Source organism: Emydura macquarii, unplaced genomic scaffold (assembly GCF_026122565.2).
Source record: "Emydura macquarii macquarii isolate MOO-44397 ecotype Brisbane River unplaced genomic scaffold, CSIRO-AGI_Emac_v2 contig_1876, whole genome shotgun sequence".
Taxonomy (NCBI): domain Eukaryota; kingdom Metazoa; phylum Chordata; order Testudines; family Chelidae; genus Emydura; species Emydura macquarii.
In genome coordinates, this window is record NW_027132013.1 from 21,726,664 (window position 1) to 21,746,054 (window position 19,391).

The following is a 19,391-nucleotide window of genomic DNA, read 5'->3' on the forward strand; positions in this document are numbered from 1 at the left end:
TTAGGTTTCAGAGTGAAATTCTTGGAAACTTATTATAAATGAGTAATGAAATAATCAGTAAAGAATAATTTATGGATAAACTGAGTCTCCTGCAAGAGATTAGATCTCCCATTTTATAGTCTACTATATTTTTTTTAATTCCTATTTTTACATAGAAAATATAGCATATGATTTCAAAACACTTGAAGAAACAGGCTTAGTCATTACATCATGTGCCTTAGCCATATTGAAACAGCCTGTATACATACATTAAAGGTTGAAGGCAAGACAGTTCCATCCGAGTGCTTCATGGAGGTATGTGTTAACATACTGGCAAACTCCAAAGAGGAGTTCACCTAAACAGTAAGACTTGTCATATACAGCTCAATGTCCAATTTTTCATTATCACTTGCTACCAACTAAAATCTCTCTTCTGGAACAGGGAGCTACACAACCATAAAGTGTCTAGTTAATCTAAGGCACAAGTATACTGCAGCTACCACACAGGATTGATAAAAAGCAGCACTTTCAACAGGTCATCTTTTCTTCTCCCCAAATAAGATGTTTTATGGTGGAACTAAGCTTCTGAAGCTAGAATCTGATTCGATAGTGATCTGGGAGTTTCCATAATGGATTCCTTTTTGCAGATCTCTCCACGACAGTATCTGCTCTGCCAGCTCTTCTGTCTCTGTCACAAGCAAGTTCATTTTTGCCAGAGCATTGTCCTGGAATACAAGGTGGGAGTTGCAGAAGTTAACACCACAAAACTATAGGTACTCTATCATACTAACAAGAGACAATAAAAGATGGGTTAAGTAATCGAACAGTGTTGCATTTTGAGAGTAAGAGCATTACAGGAGATAGTAAAGGTGATTTCCTACTCACCATGTTTTTCATGATCAGAGGTATCCGAGGGATGCTCCTTACTGTCTGCAAATGGCTTTCTAGTTTCTCAATGAAGGCCACTGCCAATGTCAATAACTCTGCTACATACCTTTAATTGAGGAAGAAATCCAGAAACAAGCTGTTCAAAATTATGCAGTTTAATCTTTAGCTTCACGTTCCTGTCTTGCCTTGATTTTTTCCCCTCTTGTTCCCTTCCACAGTAATTGTGAGAATTCCTGAAGTTCTGCCTGGAGAGGAAATCTCAGCAGAAATAATGGTACTGAATCATCAATGAGCAGCAGGGCACAGGCTGCAGGAGCAATAATGTCATCTTTGCTTGTCAGCAAATGTGCTGTTTGGTGGCACTCCATAAGTTAAATACTTGCCAGTGAAAGACATGAGTAGTTATGGAGAACATGTACTATATGTCTATGGGCTTATCCATGTGTGAAATGTGAGCATACTGCACAGAAGAAAGGAGACTTGGTACTATACTAGAGTATTATTTGGTTTTGAAGACATATTCTGAGAATAACTGAAGTGTTATATAAACCCAGAATTTAACACATTTGTTTAAAGGTGCAAGAAAAGCTGCTATGGAATCTGCTAGAGGAAAGAAAGAACACATGCACAAAGGTTCAGTGTGCAAGTGTGTTACAGGACATGGCAATCCCATAGTACCCCTGCTGGTCAAACAACACACTGCTGGCACTCTTTTCCTCAGTTTTCTTCCCCAATGTGGTTTTCTTCACTTCTCCATACACTGGTCTGTGGCTGCAGATATAGCTTAGATCTCCAGCCAAGTCACAAACAACTTTAACCCCTTCCAATGTAGCAAAAGTCTAAGTGAGACATCCAAGAAAAAAGATTCTTCTGCCCGCCCTTTGGGGGGCTTCTCTTCAGTGCTCCCTCTGGACTCCGTTCCCAGCCTGTCTGGGCTGCCTTTAAGAGTCTGTCTGGCTCTGGAATAGAGTACTCGACTCTCCCAGGCTGGTTCCCTTGGAGTATCATTCTCAGCTCCTGCACAGCTCCGTTTTCTGTGTCCTTCCCTCCTCCAGTACAGAGCACTGGGCCCTCAGGCTGAGTCCCTTGGAATACCTGGTCTCCTGCAGACCCCGGCTGAGGGCCTTCCACAGGAACCTGCCCAGACCATGTGATACCACCTCAGTTTGATCTCACCCTTTCATGAGGCCATTAAAGGGGCCAGTCACCATGTGATACAGACATCACTACCTTTTGTCACTGTAAAAGTGATAGAAAAAAAGGCAACTGATAGTAACAGAACTACATCTAAAAGCTATCAATTTTTCCCCCCATCCTTCTCAGTTATGCAAAGATTAATGGTTACACTGAGTCACTACCTGTAGCTCAAAATAAAGATCTCAGATATGGGAGTTATCCTGGTTAAGGTCATTCAGTACCACCAATACTGTTCTTCAGATGGGTTCAGAAGAAGTCTCAAGTCAGCTAATATTAGCTAAGAGCAAGTCTACTATGGGCTGCTACATTATGGAGACACTAGTCCCAACTTCACTGCTAACACCACTTTGAAAAAAGCAGTTAAATTGAGGTCTTATTCCATTGGATTTTGTAAGAACAACAAAATACTTCCTTTCCAAACTCATAACTTAAAGAGGTCTAGATATTTTATGAAAGTTTAAGTGGTTTCATTGAATAGATTTTAAAGTATTTTTAAAAGACCCATTTATGAAAATTTAAATCAATTTTCTAGCATTTGGGGGACTCTCTAGAATAATAATGTATCTGACGTTTCTAAATTTTCACCAAATATCTAATTACCGATAACGTCTCCAAGGAGGTCCAAAAGGACAACACTGGAAAAGATGGCTGCATTTGTGCATAAAAAAGAGTTTATATTGATTTGAGTAGGAGCAAGACAGTTTACTTTAGCAAGTTTTTGATACAACAGTTGTGCTTCCCCTACCAGGAGTGATTGTCAGGCAAACATATCTTATTTGGACATGAATACACATGCAGGCTACATGCTCAAAGCTATTTCTAAGAGCTCACCTGTGGAATACGGCTTCAATAGGCAAGTTCTCTTGACACAAGGGCTTCATTAACCTCTGTCCGAGTGTCCTCTTCTCTTTCAGCACTGCTTCCAAGTGTTTATTCATAACTTGCAGAGCTTGGCATTTCTGAGCTACATAACCGAAAAATATCAAAGGGATGCTGATTGGAAATTGTTTGACCAATGGAGCAAGAATAGAAACTCATTCTGCACAGCAGGTGACTCAGGTTTTCCAGCAGTCTTCCACTGTGTAAGTGAGGGGCCCAAATTCTGGTAGGATAGCAGTAACCAGATAAATCCCTGTTGAATGATTCAGGAAGTAGTACCAGGATATGTCCAAAGAGGCTCAAGACATCTATTCCTTAAAAAGATATCACTTTATTAACAAGTATAGTTTAAAGGTATATGGTAGCTTCATCTAAAATCCCTATAAGGGTTACACCTGCACCTATAGTATTTTAAGAAGAAGAATTTCCTTCAGGACTGTGTAGTGGTGGGAAAGAGGAGAAGATCCATAAAGACAAAGCAAAGAGGCAGAGAAATACTGAGGGAATGAATCTATTCCCCTCCCCAACCTACCAAAATAAAATCCCAATTCTTCTCAGGGACATTACATAGGAAAAAATACATACATCTGTTGACTTATTGGGAAAGCAATAGTGTTATGTGCAGCATACTGGAGCACAATGGCTTACAAATGCTCCCAGAACTTCTGAGCCCTGGAGCCCACAATATTCAGTGGAAAGGACATACACATGGACACTAGTCATCTGGCGGTTTCTAGTTGCATTGCTGTGCTAGCACCCTTTATTGGCTGATTAGACAGCTGTCACAGCCTCAGGGGCCACTTCACATCAGTGGATGACAGATGCAATGGTGGTGATGAGAAAAAGGGACTCAGTGGAGGTGAAACACATCAGATGACCTCCATATCAAACAGCCTAAAACTAATAATTGTTCCCTTGAACAAAGCCACTTACTCAGGAAGTATGGGTGAGCAATATCTGCAGTTTCCTTTTCCAATCTCAGGATTTCAGTTTCCAGGTTCTTCTACAAAAGGAATAAAATAGCTATACTTGATTTCATGCAGTTTACTTTCTATTTACCTATCTACCTATGGTTATTCCCCACCCACACCATAAGGGACGAGTGCCTTCCATGTACTTAAAACAGGGATACCACACATCCTTCCTTCCATGTCTGTAGGATACACTTAAAAAAAAAAAAACAAGATTCATTTGTACGGTTGTGTTGCATACCTGTGCATGAAGAGCTGAGTTTTGCATTTAGTTCTTAATGCAGTAAAGCTTGTGATCAATTTATTTCTTTTGGAAATGAGTTCCATCATCTAAGTCTAGTTCCTGAGAATGTAGTCTCTCTCACTCACAATTCTTTCTCTAGTGGCAAAAAGTTCCTTGGCTCCAGTGGAACACAGCTGTTGTCTGAGGGGTGATCTTAGACAGACCTCTAATTTGATTCTATTCAATGGGTAGCCAGTGCAGAATATGGTTAATGTCTTCACATGCCCTGTGTTGCTAAACAGATGGATTGCTGCATATTGTACCAGTTGGAACCTTTTCAGGTTAATTCCTAGATATTAACTGCAATATGTGATCAAGACAGCCACAAATGTAAGTGGTCTTTTTTGCCACCATAACTATTTGGGCATCCAATAGCTGTGAGGAGTCCTAAACACAGGATTGCCAAAACTCTTTTTTCTGGGGGAACGGAGGGGAAAAAAATCACTATTCCTGCCTCCTCCATCCCAGAATTTCTTATTTTGAACTTTTGTATCACTCTAAAATATTTAGATGAGCATATATTTGAAAGCTTTTTCATACAGGAAAACATTATGTTGCAATTTCAATCTGAGTAAAAATTTAACTATTCTAAAAATTGAAAAAGAATTGATGAGACCATTAAAATTCCTGTTAGGAAACAATAAGTTACAGAACTGTTTAGAGATCTGTAGGGAAAGGAAAATGGGTGGATTAACCGGTGATAGGAGAGAAGGGCACAACAAGTGAGTGGAATCAAATGTAATTGTATGCTGAAGATAAGAAAATTAATTGAATTGTGAACAGGTAGCAGAACTTGTTTTGAGATGTAGAGCTGGATGTTTTCTGTGTGCTGCCAGTCTTTCATCCTATGTTGTTTAACTAGTTCCCCAAAGGGTTCCTGTAGATGTTAAATATGAAAGAGAGGCTTAAGCCCTGAAGGTACAGGCTCTGCAGGAGGAGGAACAGCTGACTATCTGAGTTCAGTCTGGAGAAAGGACTTGAGCCACTTAAGGGCTTTCCAATCACCCCTACAGGGTCCTGAAGAACAGACAAGATTATTTTGTGATCAACACCAGGAAATGTTTCACAGAGATCCAGCATGGTAAGGATCTCTTATCTTTCCTCCCTTATCTCGAGAGGAAATCGGTCATCCACCAAAGCAACAAGTGATGTGTCTCTGAAGCCTAAGTAAAAGGATCCAGGATACCAGCAGCTGACAGATAGTGCTAAGGCTGTTGCTCCAGCCAGTGGTGGTGATTGTCTAAACCCCTTCAACTAAACCGATGGCCATCTGGATGTCTGCAATGCTGTTTGATGGCGTGACTCTTCAGCTGTTAATGTATGCACTGGGCAAATCAGTAGGTAAGAGTTAGTACCAGACAATAGCAACAACAGATTAAGTTATATGAGACTCATATGATATGAATCTCTCTAATAGCCAGTTTAGACAGCAGTGGGAGCCTAAAATGATGGAACTGTAAGAAAGGGAATTTTAGGGATTGTATACACATGAAAATTAATCCAGAATAAGGTAGGGTGTGAATTTAAATCAGATTATTTTAAGATTAACTCCATGTATGAACACTCCTATTTTGAATTATCTTAATCCACTTCCAAAAAGGATTAAAGTCAGTCAGAAGGCACTCTTATTCCAGAATAAGAGTATACACACATGGAGCTAATTAAGAATAGTTCCATGTGTAGACAAGCCCTTATTTTGTTCAAGTGGAAGTGGTTCAGTTGCCTATAAATACAACAGCTCATGAAACACCAGTTATTTGCTGATCTAAGGAGAAAAGATGTTCAGATCTGTTTCCCCATAATTTCTTTAAGAAGCTTTAGATAAAGTTTGGTCACCAGGTACAAAGGGTTCAGTTATTATGAAAGAAAGACCTATATATAACATTTCTCTCTTTCCTTTCTGGTAAAGCTGCCAATTATTAAATTTATACAATTATACAAATTATTAACAACATCTGCCATTATATTTTACATGTTCTTTTTCTTCTCCAGCCTGCTTTATGTTTTCTACTGTATAATGGTAAAAACACAGCATACAAATATGCTTTCTAGATGGAGGGTGCAATGCAGAGGTCCAGAGGAGTTGGTATGTTGTCTTACCCATCATATAGTAATATGCTCCCTGGTACTGAGGGATTTACCTGGTTTATTTCAGCTTGGATGTCTGCAATTCGCTCCATCTCTGAGAGGTGCACAAAGCATGGGGTTTGTTTAGCAGATAAATCCAGCATCTCCTATTAAAGGACGACAGGAGAAGGTGGCACCAGGTCAGCAGCAATAACAAGTCAGAGGCAATTAGAACATTTTCAAGGTTAGCAAGAACATTAATGCAACTGGCATCCTCTTTCTATGTGTTGCATTAAGTTTCTCCTAACATTAATGATTTGGGAAACATAAATCTTGCATAGGCAGCTGAGGAAACATTTCAGGAGGACAAAAATGGGCTAACAAAATTAAAATTTATCCAAAGGCAAACTCGTTAAAGAAGAGTCTAGGAGCACCCTCCTTAAAGATTTGTTGCTCAAATCAATGCCATTGGAATGCACCCAAAGGCAGAAGTTTGCTCTTTAGAAGCATAAACAAGAGGGAGGGATAGTCATTCTTGGCATAGACAGCGAACACCCAAAATTGAATGAAACTCATCAGACAGGGAGGGATTTCTCTCTTCTCTCCCCTTTCAAATTTAACAATGTTTAACGGAACTATGATTTATTATAAATGGCATCTTATTTGAAGACTTGCATTGTACTTGAAGGGGGAAAAAAACAAGTAAAGTCCCCCAAACCGGTGTAGTAGGAGGTAGCATGGCTGGTGGATAAGGCACTGACTCAGGAGACCAGAGTTCAATTCCCAGCTATGGCACTGATGTGCTACATCATCTTGGGCAAAGCACTTCACCTCTCAGTATATCAGTTTACCCTTCCTCCCTTTGTCTATTTAGATTCTATTCTATATAGTTTTTTATACAGTGTCCATCACCATACTATCTGAGCAACTTCCAGTAGTGTATTAAGCAATGTGACGAGCATGTGTCACAGGTCTGTATTTTCATTCTCTCCCTTGGGGAAGAAGTATATGCAGTGTTTCCTTTTGGAATTTATATATTCACATTCACACACACCTGTGTGAATATTAGAGATGGCAAAGTCAAAGAAATACTTCTTGCAAGGAGTGGAAGGTGGTAAGATTTGGGATGGCCCTTAGTTCCTATGGGAGTTCATTCCACAATCTTGAGCCAAGCACGAAGAATACTCTGTCTGATTGTAAGGGCTGGTCTATGCTTATAGTATGGCAGCAGTGCAACTGTACCACTGTAGTACAATGGGAGACCTTCTGCCATCAGTTTAGGTACTCCACCTCCGTGAGAGGCAGTAGCTGTATCGATGGGAGAAGCCCTCCCATTGACATGCACTGTCTACAACGGGGGTTAGGTTGGTATGACTCCATCACTCACGGGTGTGGAAAATCCACACTGAGCGACAGATATACTGACATAAGTTTATAGCACAGACCAGGGCTAAGCTCTTTACACAGTTCTTAGTACAGTGGGACCCCAAATTTTGTTGGCGTTTCCAGGTGCTACTATAATTCAAATAATAAAAATAATTCAATAAAGTGATTACACAACAGGCAAGTTTATGCTACAACAAAGGCCCTTTGTTTTTTGTTTTTATTTTGTTTAAAATTTCTCAGAAAGTTATCAGTGTTTATTACAAAAAAATTAAAAATGGGAGAAATACTGTGCAAAATCAGCTTCAGAGTTTTCTAGGAAAATGTTGGGGTTAATATTGGGGTAAGAGAGAACAGGGAAAAAAAGCAACAAATAGAGAAAAGTAAGTATTGAAAGTACAAGCAGTTTAATGCTGTGGTTTATTTCATGAACTGTATATTAACAGTATGTACACATGTGACACTTCCACTACATTGCTTTTCTTTAACAAACACCTCGCATTTACACTTAGGCTTACATTAATAATAAATTAATGTAAGCCTATCTCCTTAATGAATATATTGGAATTTCTTAATAAACAATATTTCCATGTATTTGAATGGTCCAGAAGTCAGGTGCAAATTAGAAAAAAACAAGTAATAAGCTTTTGTAAAACCCAGGAATTTTTTGTTAAAAACTGAAAACAAAAGGGCCTTTAGCTACAAATAGTGACCGTTAACATGAACTTCTGTGCAGGAATCTGTCTACATGGCTCTCTGTACAGGATTGAAAGAGAGATGAAATTTAATAGGAGTACTTGAAAGTGGAGGCATGGTTCTATTAGACTATTTTGACAGTGCAGATACAGGACTAAACTGAACCACTGCGCTTTAGCCCAAAAGCAGAATCAGTGCTGTCCATTTACATCTGGTGCCTTCTGTTGACACTCATACCGCAGTGCCAACGAACCCCTACTAGCAGAAAGCAGTATAGAAGCAAATACCTGGGGGCATGTCAGCTAAACACAGTATGCAAACGCGTCCCAACTCAGCCTCTGGAACAAATTTATTTTTAAAAAGAGCTAAAGAAGATCAAGCAGGCCAGAACAAGGCCTAACTGAAGTTAGCTCTCCCAGAGCCTGCAATACCAGTCTGTTTTTTAGAGCACTGGTCTGCTCAGTTCTCTCCTGCGGCTTCTCAAGAGGCCCCGCGACAGGGCCCGGTTGCCGCAGGCAGCACTCAGGGGTGCAGTGCTCCTTCGGGCGCGGTCTCCGGAATAATTCCTGAATGGGAACAAGTAGCCAGCCGGCAGCCACGCCGGGGGGGCGGGCTCAGCGGCCTGGATCGTGTCTGCGGGCCGGGCCGGGCCGGACCCAGAGCCGCCTACGTTGCCCGCTGTCGGGCTGGCTGCTGCTGCTCGGGGCGCTCACGCATGTGACGCGGACTGCGGGGCTCGGCGGCGCCCACGGGGAAGGCCAGACGCCGGCAGCCAGAGCTGCTCTCCCCCGAGAGGACTCGGCTCCCCGCCCGGGCCCCCCGCTCCTCACCTGGCTCACTACGCCCGCCGCCAGGCACTTGCCCAGCACCAGCCCCGCGGCCGTGGGCTGCGCCGGGTCCCAGGGGTTCGAAAAGGCCATCGCCGCCGCCGCCGCCGCACAAGCTTTGAGTCAATCAAACCTGCCGCGCCGCCAGATGCGGGCGCTGCTGCCGCTGCTCGTCAGCTCCGCTCCCCGCGTTCCCGCACCCACGCCCGGCCGCGCGCCGCCCTCGCGCCGGAAACTCCGCCTCCCTCCGCTCACGCCCGCCTGCCATGCTGAGTGTGGCACGGCTCTGTGGCGCCGCCATGTTGGGTGTGTCGAGGGGCGGTGCTGGCTTCCGGTTCCAATCCAGGCCGGCCGCGGGCTGGGTGGGCGGGCGGTGACGGTAGGAAGTACCGGGCACTCCCCGGCCAGCCGGAGCCGGTCCGCGGGCTGGTGGAGACTCGCGACGGGGAGCTAGAGCGGCGGCCGGGAGTGAGGACGGCAGCGGCGGTAGGTGAGGGGGATCTCCGGCCTGGCCGTCGCCGGGGCACAGGGGAGGGATGGAGGGAGGGTCCCCGAAGGCACCGGCTGCCCTGGGCCGATGGTGCCCCCTGAGCCGAGTGGCGGCTCGGCTGGCCGGGCGATGGGGCAGCCCCGCGGCGGCGGGGGGCGATGGGCTGGGGCGGTGTGAGGCGTCTCGGACTCGGTTTGTGCAACCCGCAGCGGAGCCGCCTTGGTCCTCCCGCCCCCGGCGAGAAGACCTGGCCCGTGCGAGGGGCCGGCCGGGCCGCGGCGTCCCTAGTCCGGGCTGGAGCTGGGGGCGGGGCGGTCACTAGTTTAATCCAGCCTCCTCCTCCTCACTTCCTGCCCTAGCAGCCAGGGGCTGTTATTCTGTGGGGCTTCAACTTGACATTGTCCCTTTACGGGGCTGACCTGCAGGAATTCCTACATTTGGGTAACCACATTATTTGAACCCGCTCCAAGACTGAGGGATCTAAGGCCATGTCTACACTGTGGGTGCTACCGTGCCATAGCGCTAGGGCAGCCCCCTAGGGTAGACACAGAAAGGGTTTTTCCATCACTGCAGGAACTCCACCTCCCTGAACTGAGGTAGCAAAGCTGGTGGGAGCATTCTTCCATTGACCTATGCTGGAGGTTAGATTGACACAGCTCTAGTGCTTATGGATGCGGATGTTTTACATCCCTCGGTGCTGTAGCCATGTCAACCTAAGTTTTATGTGTAGATCACGCCTAACATATTGAGTTCATGAAGCACCAAAGCAAATAGACAAGTGTGCATACACACACGTGATATACAGTACTAACTGCAGTGGCTTTACCCCACTATAACATGTCTTGACCAATGTTTGTAGTGTAGCCATGGCCTTAGGTCTGACACTTTGTTCTTGCCCTCCACTGTTGCATGCTCCTGCACTTCCAAGCCATTAATTTAGCATTCAGACAACTATAAATGAAGGCCTTTTAATATGATAGATTGGATCAATCTGATTAAGACCTATATTTTGTTAACTAGGGATAAGAAATATAGCCTGAAATATTAAGCATACCATTCAACAGGTCCAGATTAGCCATAATTGGAAGAAAAGTTTTATGCACAAAATGATTTTGTAAATTTGCTTTTTAACAGGAAAATTGGGTTCATGTAATCCAGTGCAGTGTGATTGGGAGAGACTGGACTGGGTTTATGCCTTAAACAAAATTTGTACACTTGACACAAGACCAGCAGGATGGGAAATAGTGCCTTAAAAGCTCACCTGGAGACAGCCCAGAAAACAGGCGTGTTCCAGCTAACTGGAAAGGGACTCTCTGAGGTAGTACAACTCTTTGGCTATACATGTACATGACTAATTTTTTAGGCATGGAATCAGTCTTTCTGTTTTGTAAAGTGCTGCGCATTAATAGTGATGTATAAATAATGCTTCAGATACCACGCTCTCCCCTTTTTAAGGAAAACACTCTTGCATGCATCCTTACTCTTTGACTTAGCAGTCAGTGATAATCCGCTTACCTGGAAACTTGTAACTCTTTATAATTTCTGGTTTTATATTTAAAACAAATGTATTAAATCCAAGACACTTAAAAGTTTATGCAACAGAAAAGGTGGCTTGCAATAGAAAATCTTAACTGGAAAACACAAGATAGGTTTTATAATGGTGTATATTTATGCAAGATACTCTACAATTTGTGAAATACTTTTAGGCCCCAATCCTGCACACACTTATGCATATGCTTAACCTTAGTCATGTGAATGAATAGTCCCTTTGATTGAAACTGCTCAGCTGACAAAAGTAAAGCATGTACATAAGTGCCTATGGATTTAACACGTTATCTGTGATTGATTTGATTTTGTTTGATCAAAGCCCAGAAAAATCCAAATCAGACTCAAACAATGGCTATGTGGTCTACCTACTGTTTGTGTGATGTCTAAGTTAGCACTGCATTGTGCTACTTTGTCGTGGATATGGGGAGTAAAATACCTCCATCTCTTGTATTTTATCTTCCTTTTCATCATCCCTTTCTTGCAATGTGGGGATATAGGAAATTGCTGCTATAATTTACAGGGAGAAGTTAAAGCTACCCCTTTCCTCCGTCCCCCCGACTACTGGCTCACAAACTAGGACAGATCCAAACTTCTTGATCAATGTACAGTCAAAGTCCAGACTCCAGAGAAAATATTACAACACCCCTCCCCCCCAATAATAATAAGTAAATAAAATGATTTCAGGGTCTGTTCAAAAGTATCTGGTGGTCTATATTTGGCCCGTGGTCTGCCAGTTGACTACCTCTGGACTAGGACATAGTTTCTCAACCTGTGGTACGCAAGACACAGGCAGGGGTACCCAGGGAAAAACAGAGTGAAGGGGAGGCGGGCGGCAGCTGCCAACTTCTGGGGAAGCTGGGCTTCAGCAGCCTGTTTCCCACCCGGTCCCAGCTTCCAGATGGGAGGCGTGTGGCAGCCGCCGGCTTCTGGGGAAGGTGGGCGGCAGCCCCCCGCTTCCCACCTAGTCTCAGCTCCCAGCTGGCAGGCAGGCGGCAGCCACCACAGTCCCAGGAAGCTGGGCTGCAGCTGCCCGCTTCCCGCTCTGTGTCAGCTCCCAGCTGGGAGGCGGGCAGCAGCCGCCAGCTTTTGGGGAAGGCAGGCGGCAGCCCCCTGCTTCCTGCCTGGTCACAGTTCCCAGCTGGGAGGTGGGTGGCAGCCCCCGGCTTTTGGGGAAGGCGAGCGGCAGCCCCCTGCTTCCTGCCTGGTCCCAGCTCCCAGTTGGGAGGCGGGCGGCAGCCTCCCGCTTCCCATCAGGTCCCAGCTCCCAGGCAGGAGCCCGGTGACAGCCTCCTGCGTCTTGCAAGCTGGGCTCGTAGCTGGGTGGCAGCCACTCGTGCCACAGCTCCAAGCCAAGGGACAGCCTCCAGCGCCCTGGCTTGAAGACGGGCAGCAGCCGCCTGCCCACATCCCTGGATCCCAGCCGGCACGGAAGCTTCCTCTGCCCCAGCTCGTATTGGGTGGCAGTTGCTCACCTCCCAGGCTGGCAGCCAGGTGGCAGCCCCCCCTCCCTGGCTGAAAGCCCAGTGCCCAGAAAACTTGTCAGTTTCACTGCTCTAGCTGAGCAGTGAAATTGACAACTATGACAGCCCCAGATTTCACCAGTTACCCTCTTTTCCTGTCTCTCTCTCACCCCTTTCTCCTCTCAAATCTATGGCATAAAATTTGGTGTGGTGCTTTATATTCCCCAGCATTGGCATACTGCTCAAAGCCTCCTGGCTTTGGCCAACGTCACCTCTAGCCCAGGTACATACTTGAGTTGTGTACCCCTGGTGTAAAGGTGGTAACCCTATCCACACTAGATCTGACATCTGTCATATCATGGCTATATATACTTAGCCTTTCTTCCAACATATGGCTCACATTATAGTCTGTAAATATAAAATCCCGTGGAAAATTGAGTGTTAATTTTCAGAATTTAGGGGGTATTTGCTACTTAAAAGGTTGAGAAACATTGGACTAGGAGATACTTGCAGATACTTGGTGATGTTGCTGACTGTGAGACTAGATGATTTAAAACAAAAAAAACCCACCTGTGCATGATGTAACAATGTCACATGTGCATTATGATGGCAAGGCATGTGAATACGAAGTGTTGAGTTCCAAAGAACAGACAAGTGTTATAGCAGGATAGAAGGAAATGGTTTTTATAATCTATGTAAAATAATTGTGAGAACTGCAGGAAGAAGGGGTTTTATTTAGCTTCCATCATGCTTAAAAATGGGGGGAAATAATCAAATAGCAACATGTTATTTAAAAAATAGACATTAAAGAGAACATTAAAATGAAAAGTGTGTAAACTGTATGGTGCTATATTCCTATCTCACCCTTTTTTCTTTATTTTTATCCTGTTTAGGAACCAGTTTTCCTAAGAGTTTGTAAAATGGCCCTTGCATTTTTTTTTGGTGCCATAGAAAAAGAAATTAACTTCACAATGTTGTTTTTGCTTGAATTTTCAGTGATGGTGAGACACTGTGCATAATATAGGCTAATATAAACTTGAACTGAAGTGTAAATAACAAAGATTGATACATGAAATTACACTGTCTATTACAAAGTTTTATTAGCTGTTTTAATGTTGTACATAACTTTTTTCCCTCCAGTTTCCTGAAGACCTGCAGAAGCTAGCTAGCAACCTAAGGACAATAGATTTGTCAAACAACAAAATTGAGATCCTGCCACCACTGATGGGAAAGTTTTCTGTTCTGAAGAGTCTTACTTTAAACAACAACAAACTAAGTATGGTCTTTTCATATTGTCACAGATTTCTAAAAGAACACTGAACCAGACTTCTTTATTGTTGGTCTGACGTTAAATGTGATAACTTGACTCTTACAAAATGCCAAGGGAAACACTGGTCTCTTAAAATATCTTGGAATTCATGATTAGGAGAAAATTAGATTTGTTCAAAATTAGTTGACAACTTCGTTATATTTTCACCCTTGCAATAACATGCAAGTACTTAAAATCATATAACTGTGCTGTGAACCTGTCCGTTCTAAATGTTGAGCAGAGTCAGATAGTTTAGTATTTGCATGGAAAACCTCTGAAGATGGTGTCCTGCAGAAAACAATAGTGATTCAATAGGTGTCACTCCTGTTTGGCCAGTGTCCTGAAGACCTGCCAAGCCAGCAACTAGAATTAGGGGCTGCTCTGCTTGTGGGTGAGTGATAAAACAAAGTTCTTGATCACTAGTGGTCATTAACAATGCCATAATCAAATTTCCCTTGCAACTTATTAGGGATGATGTTGTTTACTTACTGTCTCAAACTTTTTTTTGCATTTCACTACAGATGTCTGAACTTTAGACAGTGGTGAACTTTTTGCTATAAGCATTTTATAGCTTTTTGGATTCATTTGAGATGGGATGAACAAATTTAAACTAGAATTTCACTTCTAAACTTCAAATGTTGCAGAATGCATTTAGCCTAGTGGTTTGGGGGAGAGGAATTTTCTCTTGGAAAATCCTATCAGAATAGTGTTGTATATTCCACATAGGAGCAGATTTGGCTTTTAATGGATATGAAGACTCACTGTTTTCTCTGAGTAGGTTAGGTAATTTTTGTTCTTCATTTTATTGCTAGCTGCTCTACCTGAGGAGCTGTGTAAGCTGAAAAAACTTGAGATCTTGCACCTGAGTGGCAACCACCTGGCACAGCTGCCTGCTGCCTTTGGACAACTCCCGGCTCTTAAGACCCTGAGTCTTTCTGGAAACCAGTTTCGGACTGTGCCAGCCCAACTGTGCAGTCTTCGTCACCTAGATGTGGTGGATCTCTCCAGAAACCAGATCCAGAGTGTGCCAGACACAGTGGGGGAACTGCAGGCTATTGAACTCAATTTGAATCAGAACCAGGTATGGAAACTGAGGCTTTAGAGGCATGTGGACTTAAGGTGTGATTGAGTCTTAAAGAGTTAGTTCTGCCCATGCTACAGAAGTCAGGCCAGTCAAAGTCATCACTTCGGAATGAGAAGGATGCCTTTTGGGTATGACAGTGATGGAAGATCCATATAAATATCTAGCTAGTTTTCATCTACTGTGATACTGTTTATTGTCTGATGTGATTTTCTGGGATAGCCTTTATTAGGGTCAGGTTCTGCTTTGTTAAACAATAACTTTCCTTTGTGTCAGAAGAGAAAATATTGGCTGTTTTGAGATTAATGCCTCAGACATGCCCATCCTGTTCTATTATCCTACTTTACCACATGCATTGTAGCACTAAGTCCTTTATTCTAGTTCCCAGGTGGGCCCTGCTTTGTGGGGAGGTATCCACATGCCAGTTGTCAGGGGTTGGGAAAACTGCCTGGTGAGTGAAGCTTAATCCTTTTATTCTAAACTGTTTACTGGCTCTGCACAGTTTTTCAATCTCTTGCTATTTAATTTGACTAATGACAAATGGATTTGAATGCGTGTTGCCACTGCAGATCACGTCTATGGTATTAGAAGTAAGGACAGCTTCACTTCCAGGTTCTTATTTTAGAAATACTCAAACTCCTCTTTATATGATTAAAGTCAAGAGATATGATGGTTCCTCAAAACTAAAATGATATCAAGTGACTTGATGCCAGTCATGCTAGGAAAATAAGTAGTTCTCATTTCCTGTCATTATCCTAGTTAATCTACAGAACAACAGTGTAGTTAAAGTGGTTTAGAAAATTGAAGTCAGATTGTGTAATAGGCTGTGAAACACAGATTGGTGTACTTATAAATAACCACTTATCAGTAAAAATGTACTGTTTCAAGCTTTTTTTTTCTTTTGGACCATGCCAGATTTCCCAGATCTCAGTGCAGATCTCTCACTGTCCACGCCTCAAGGTCCTGCGTTTGGAAGAGAACTGTCTAGACCTTAGCATGCTTCCTCAGAGCATACTCAGTGATTCCCAGATCTCATTGCTTGCAGTGGAGGGCAATCTCTTTGAAATCAAGAAACTCAGAGAACTGGAAGGCTATGACAAGGTTTGTAGAAAAATGTTTCCAGTGAATGTTTTTCTCTTTCCTGCTCACAAATGCATCCTTGACTGCTGGGGATCAGAGTTCTGCTGGTGGATGAAAGTTGCAGTAATCCACAAGTGTCTTTGCAGCCCATTGGCACCTAGACCACTGGTTTTTTTTTTTTAAAGAATGGTTCCAGGAATCTTCCAAAGATGATCCGCCCATTAGATAACAACAAAGGACCTATCTGTGGTTCAGGAGCTACTTGTAAAACAAGCATCTTGCAGCTTTCCTCTTGAACGGCCCTTTTTGCCTTAGTGATGCGTAGCCTTTTCTCCCTGGAATATGTCAGACTAGATTGCAGCACATGCTTATAAGCAAACTTCTGATGCTGCAGTATTTGTTTAAGACAGCAATTAGACAATATACTAAAGGGGAGAGATGGCCCTTAATCACAGTTGGAGCAATGATATCCTTAGTGCTCTGTTTGATTGAGCAATATTAGTGGCTGGGGTTCTATTTCCTAACTGGCCCTAAATAGAAGAAACTAGAATTAAGAGATAAGACTGGAACAATTACAGAGGAGCCATCTGGCTGTTTAATTAGCTGTAGACTTCATGGCCCTTTGCTTGGGAAAAGTTCAACTTGATCTCCAGCATGATGGTTGTACTGGAGAAAATGCTTTATAGGACAGCTTCCCCATCTTTGTACTTTCATCCTGACTGTAGTAGGTTGTCTCTGCCCTGGCGCTCTCATGATCTTGCCTGCACTGCCAGGCCATGTGGTAGCCTTGTCATAATCATTCTCTATTTGTTGCATAATCCCCACTCAATAGTAGGTAAGGATGGAAATATTCCTTTCCGTTAATTATGGAGAGAAGGGGAAGGAATTTAGTTGATTTGATACAAAATTAATAGGGAAACTTTAAGTGCAGGTTAGTCCCATAGATTATGGGGCTAGGTCCTCCCCTATATATGTGTAGAATATATCTTGGATTTTATTCACTTTTTCAAGAAAAATCAGTTGTGCTTAGAAGTAAGTTTTGTCATTACTTTTGTCATTACTTTTTTTAACTCTAAACTGTTTTATTACAATAGACCGGGGTGGCCAACCAGTGAGAGACAAAGAGCCGCAGTTACCTTGCCCTCAGGCAGTGCATCAATTTCACTCCCCCTGGTCTCTCTACCCCACAAGTTTGCACTGATCTGACAACTTCGGCGGCAGCTCATCAATTTCACTCCCCCTCTTCTCCTGAGCAGGACAGAGCTGCAGGTTGGCCACCCATGCAATAGACTAAGACAGCATCCCTCCTTGTTTCTCTCCCACACCAAATTGTTCTGGCGAAGCTTTAAAAAAAACACTTCAATGAGTAATGTATTCTTGTGGATATGTTTATGTTGTCTATAGGGTGATGAGTGGAAACCAGCTGGTGGTAAGATGATGGGGCATCACTTGATTATAATAAGACACCAAAGCACAGCTATTGAATGAGACAGGGTAGAGGTTAGGAATAATGGAAGGGGAGTTGTCTATACCATTTGCTCTTTAATTCACAGAGCATCCTCTAAACCAGACAATGGGGTGCTTGGTCTCTGAGACAAATGACTATCGGCTTGGAGGCTATAAGTTGTACTTTTTATGTAAATCTACAAATTCATTAAACAGATGTTCATGACTATAAAACTTCCTTGCTATATGAATGGGACACTGCTGGAGTACGCCAGCGATAAAGCCTCCCAATGATTTATTTTCTTTTTGAAGTTAAGAATGGCCAGTTTCAATATGGCTTTTGTATTACCTACTTTCCAATTTCAGCACAGCCAATTTTGTTTTCTTCTCTCTGAATTTTAGTACATGGAGCGGTTCACAGCCACCAAGAAGAAGTTTGCATGATGGACTGCCATTCTTCGTCTGTATCACACACGTAGAAGATGGTGACCAAAACAGCATAATCAGCAGCACTGCCTGCTTGAAAGGAGAACTTAAAGCAAGGTTGAAAGCTTTGGGCTTGCTGATGGAGATGAAGAAACTGAACATACTACTTTCAGAAGTCTGTTATTGCCATCACCACTTGAAATAAAAATCTGACATAGGGGAAATTGCAGCCTGGGCATTGAACTGTTAAATTCAGCTAGAAGCTGGTTATACTTCTGGCTGGCTCCCTCACTTTTTTTAAATTCTCTCTTTTCAGGATGACTAATTTGGGAGAAAGGGGTATAATAATCCTCTCTAGTTGATGAGGTAGAGTACATAAGCTTTTTTTCACAATGGTTGCTACTGCTTCCTGCTAAAGGGGAGTTGGCTATTGTTTAGCGTGAGCGGGTTACTTACATCACATATAAGATGTGTTTGCGTGGTAGTGTACTGCAGTAGTACCACCACCACAACTCCAAAATACTAAGTTATGCTACTTTCTGTAAATGTCCTCTAGCATGGAGACGGTTAACTTTCATGTATATATGTTGTAACACTAAAAATGGTGTACATTTTATGAAGCACAAATAGTTGAATGAGCTCACATGGTTAATTTATCTTAAGTCTCTTTTATATTAACTGCTTTTAGTAATCAAATCATGTTTCTATTATCTCTTCTCTCTCACCACTTGTGTCAATTCATAGTACAATTTACAGATTATCTTCTAGTTGATGGAGAAATGCACTGTTCCCTTATGCTTGAACATACTGCTATTTAATGGAACACTCGACAGATTCTCTCAGTAAGATGTTTGCTGGAACAGCAGTTATCCTTGCACTGATGAGTGCTCACAGCTGCAGAGCCATGTCTAAAACTTTTTCACCTTATTACAGCTGCCTTACTACCAAAAGCACCCAGCAAGAGCTAAAAATGTATGCAAGTATGTAATGTACTAAAATAGATAAATTGTAATAGATTTAACTTGTGTATTTATTTTACTAAAACATTTTCAAAAATCCATAGGTTGTCTCACTTCTAACCATATTTCTGCTACTTCAATAGAATTCTATTAAGCTTACCGAAAAGGTTTATTTTACCAATCTCTATTAGATTTGTTTGGTATAAAACTACTTGTGACAATCTAGAAGTAGACACTCCTTATGAAAAGATAAAATGGCTGGTGAATAATAAGCCTTTGAGCAACATGTTAGCTAAATGTACCTGTTCATAAATGATTATCTAGAAATTCTGCTAGAAAAGCTTGCGTAGTAGACCAGTCCTGTGGGACCTCTAATAAGACCTAATGCATCTGTAAACCACTAAAATGCATAGGCAGTTCCA

At 42.7% G+C, this 19,391-nt stretch overlaps 2 protein-coding genes across 4 annotated transcripts; one reads left to right on the plus strand and one right to left on the minus strand.

Moving 5' to 3' along the window:
* Positions 1-111: 111 nt before the first annotated feature.
* HAUS2 (HAUS augmin like complex subunit 2) lies at positions 112-9,323 on the minus strand. Of its 2 annotated transcripts, none has more exons than XM_067557908.1 (6): positions 9,304-9,323; positions 6,339-6,431; positions 3,877-3,946; positions 2,896-3,028; positions 865-973; positions 112-704 (listed from the first exon to the last, which is right to left on the minus strand). In XM_067557908.1, exons 2-6 carry the CDS (start codon positions 6,426-6,428, stop codon positions 546-548), a joined length of 561 nt encoding a protein of 186 aa, XP_067414009.1. In that variant the 5' UTR covers positions 6,429-6,431; positions 9,304-9,323; the 3' UTR covers positions 112-545. The 2 variants fall into 2 exon arrangements, with proteins under 2 accessions (XP_067414009.1, XP_067414010.1); XM_067557909.1 differs by lacking the exon at positions 9,304-9,323 and adding an exon at positions 9,174-9,303.
* A 175-nt stretch (positions 9,324-9,498) lies between these two features.
* On the plus strand, positions 9,499-18,239 carry LRRC57 (leucine rich repeat containing 57). Of its 2 annotated transcripts, none has more exons than XM_067557911.1 (6): positions 9,499-9,660; positions 10,795-10,978; positions 13,809-13,944; positions 14,790-15,058; positions 15,974-16,159; positions 17,987-18,239. In XM_067557911.1, the coding sequence occupies exons 2-6, from the start codon at positions 10,895-10,897 to the stop codon at positions 18,026-18,028; spliced, it is 717 nt and encodes a 238-aa protein (XP_067414012.1). In that variant the 5' UTR covers positions 9,499-9,660; positions 10,795-10,894; the 3' UTR covers positions 18,029-18,239. The 2 variants fall into 2 exon arrangements, with proteins under 2 accessions (XP_067414012.1, XP_067414011.1); XM_067557910.1 differs by having other exon boundaries at positions 9,499-9,656.
* Positions 18,240-19,391: the final 1,152 nt, after the last annotated feature.

Bases quoted from the DNA above. Each gene is read 5' to 3' on its own strand.
- HAUS2 (XM_067557909.1), bottom strand. From the start codon at position 9,263: ATGGCCTTTTCGAACCCCTGGGACCCGGCGCAGCCCACGGCCGCGGGG. The intron at 6,432-9,173 runs GTGAGGAGCGGG...GTCCTTTAATAG, and splicing joins CGGCGGGCGTAGTGAGCCAG to GAGATGCTGGATTTATCTGC. The intron at 974-2,895 runs GTGAGCTCTTAG...CCTCAATTAAAG, and splicing joins ATTGAAGCCGTATTCCACAG to GTATGTAGCAGAGTTATTGA.
- LRRC57 (XM_067557911.1), top strand. From the start codon at position 10,895: ATGGGAAATAGTGCCTTAAAAGCTCACCTGGAGACAGCCCAGAAAACA. The intron at 13,945-14,789 runs GTATGGTCTTTT...TTTTATTGCTAG, and splicing joins TTTAAACAACAACAAACTAA to CTGCTCTACCTGAGGAGCTG. The intron at 16,160-17,986 runs GTTTGTAGAAAA...TCTGAATTTTAG, and splicing joins AACTGGAAGGCTATGACAAG to TACATGGAGCGGTTCACAGC.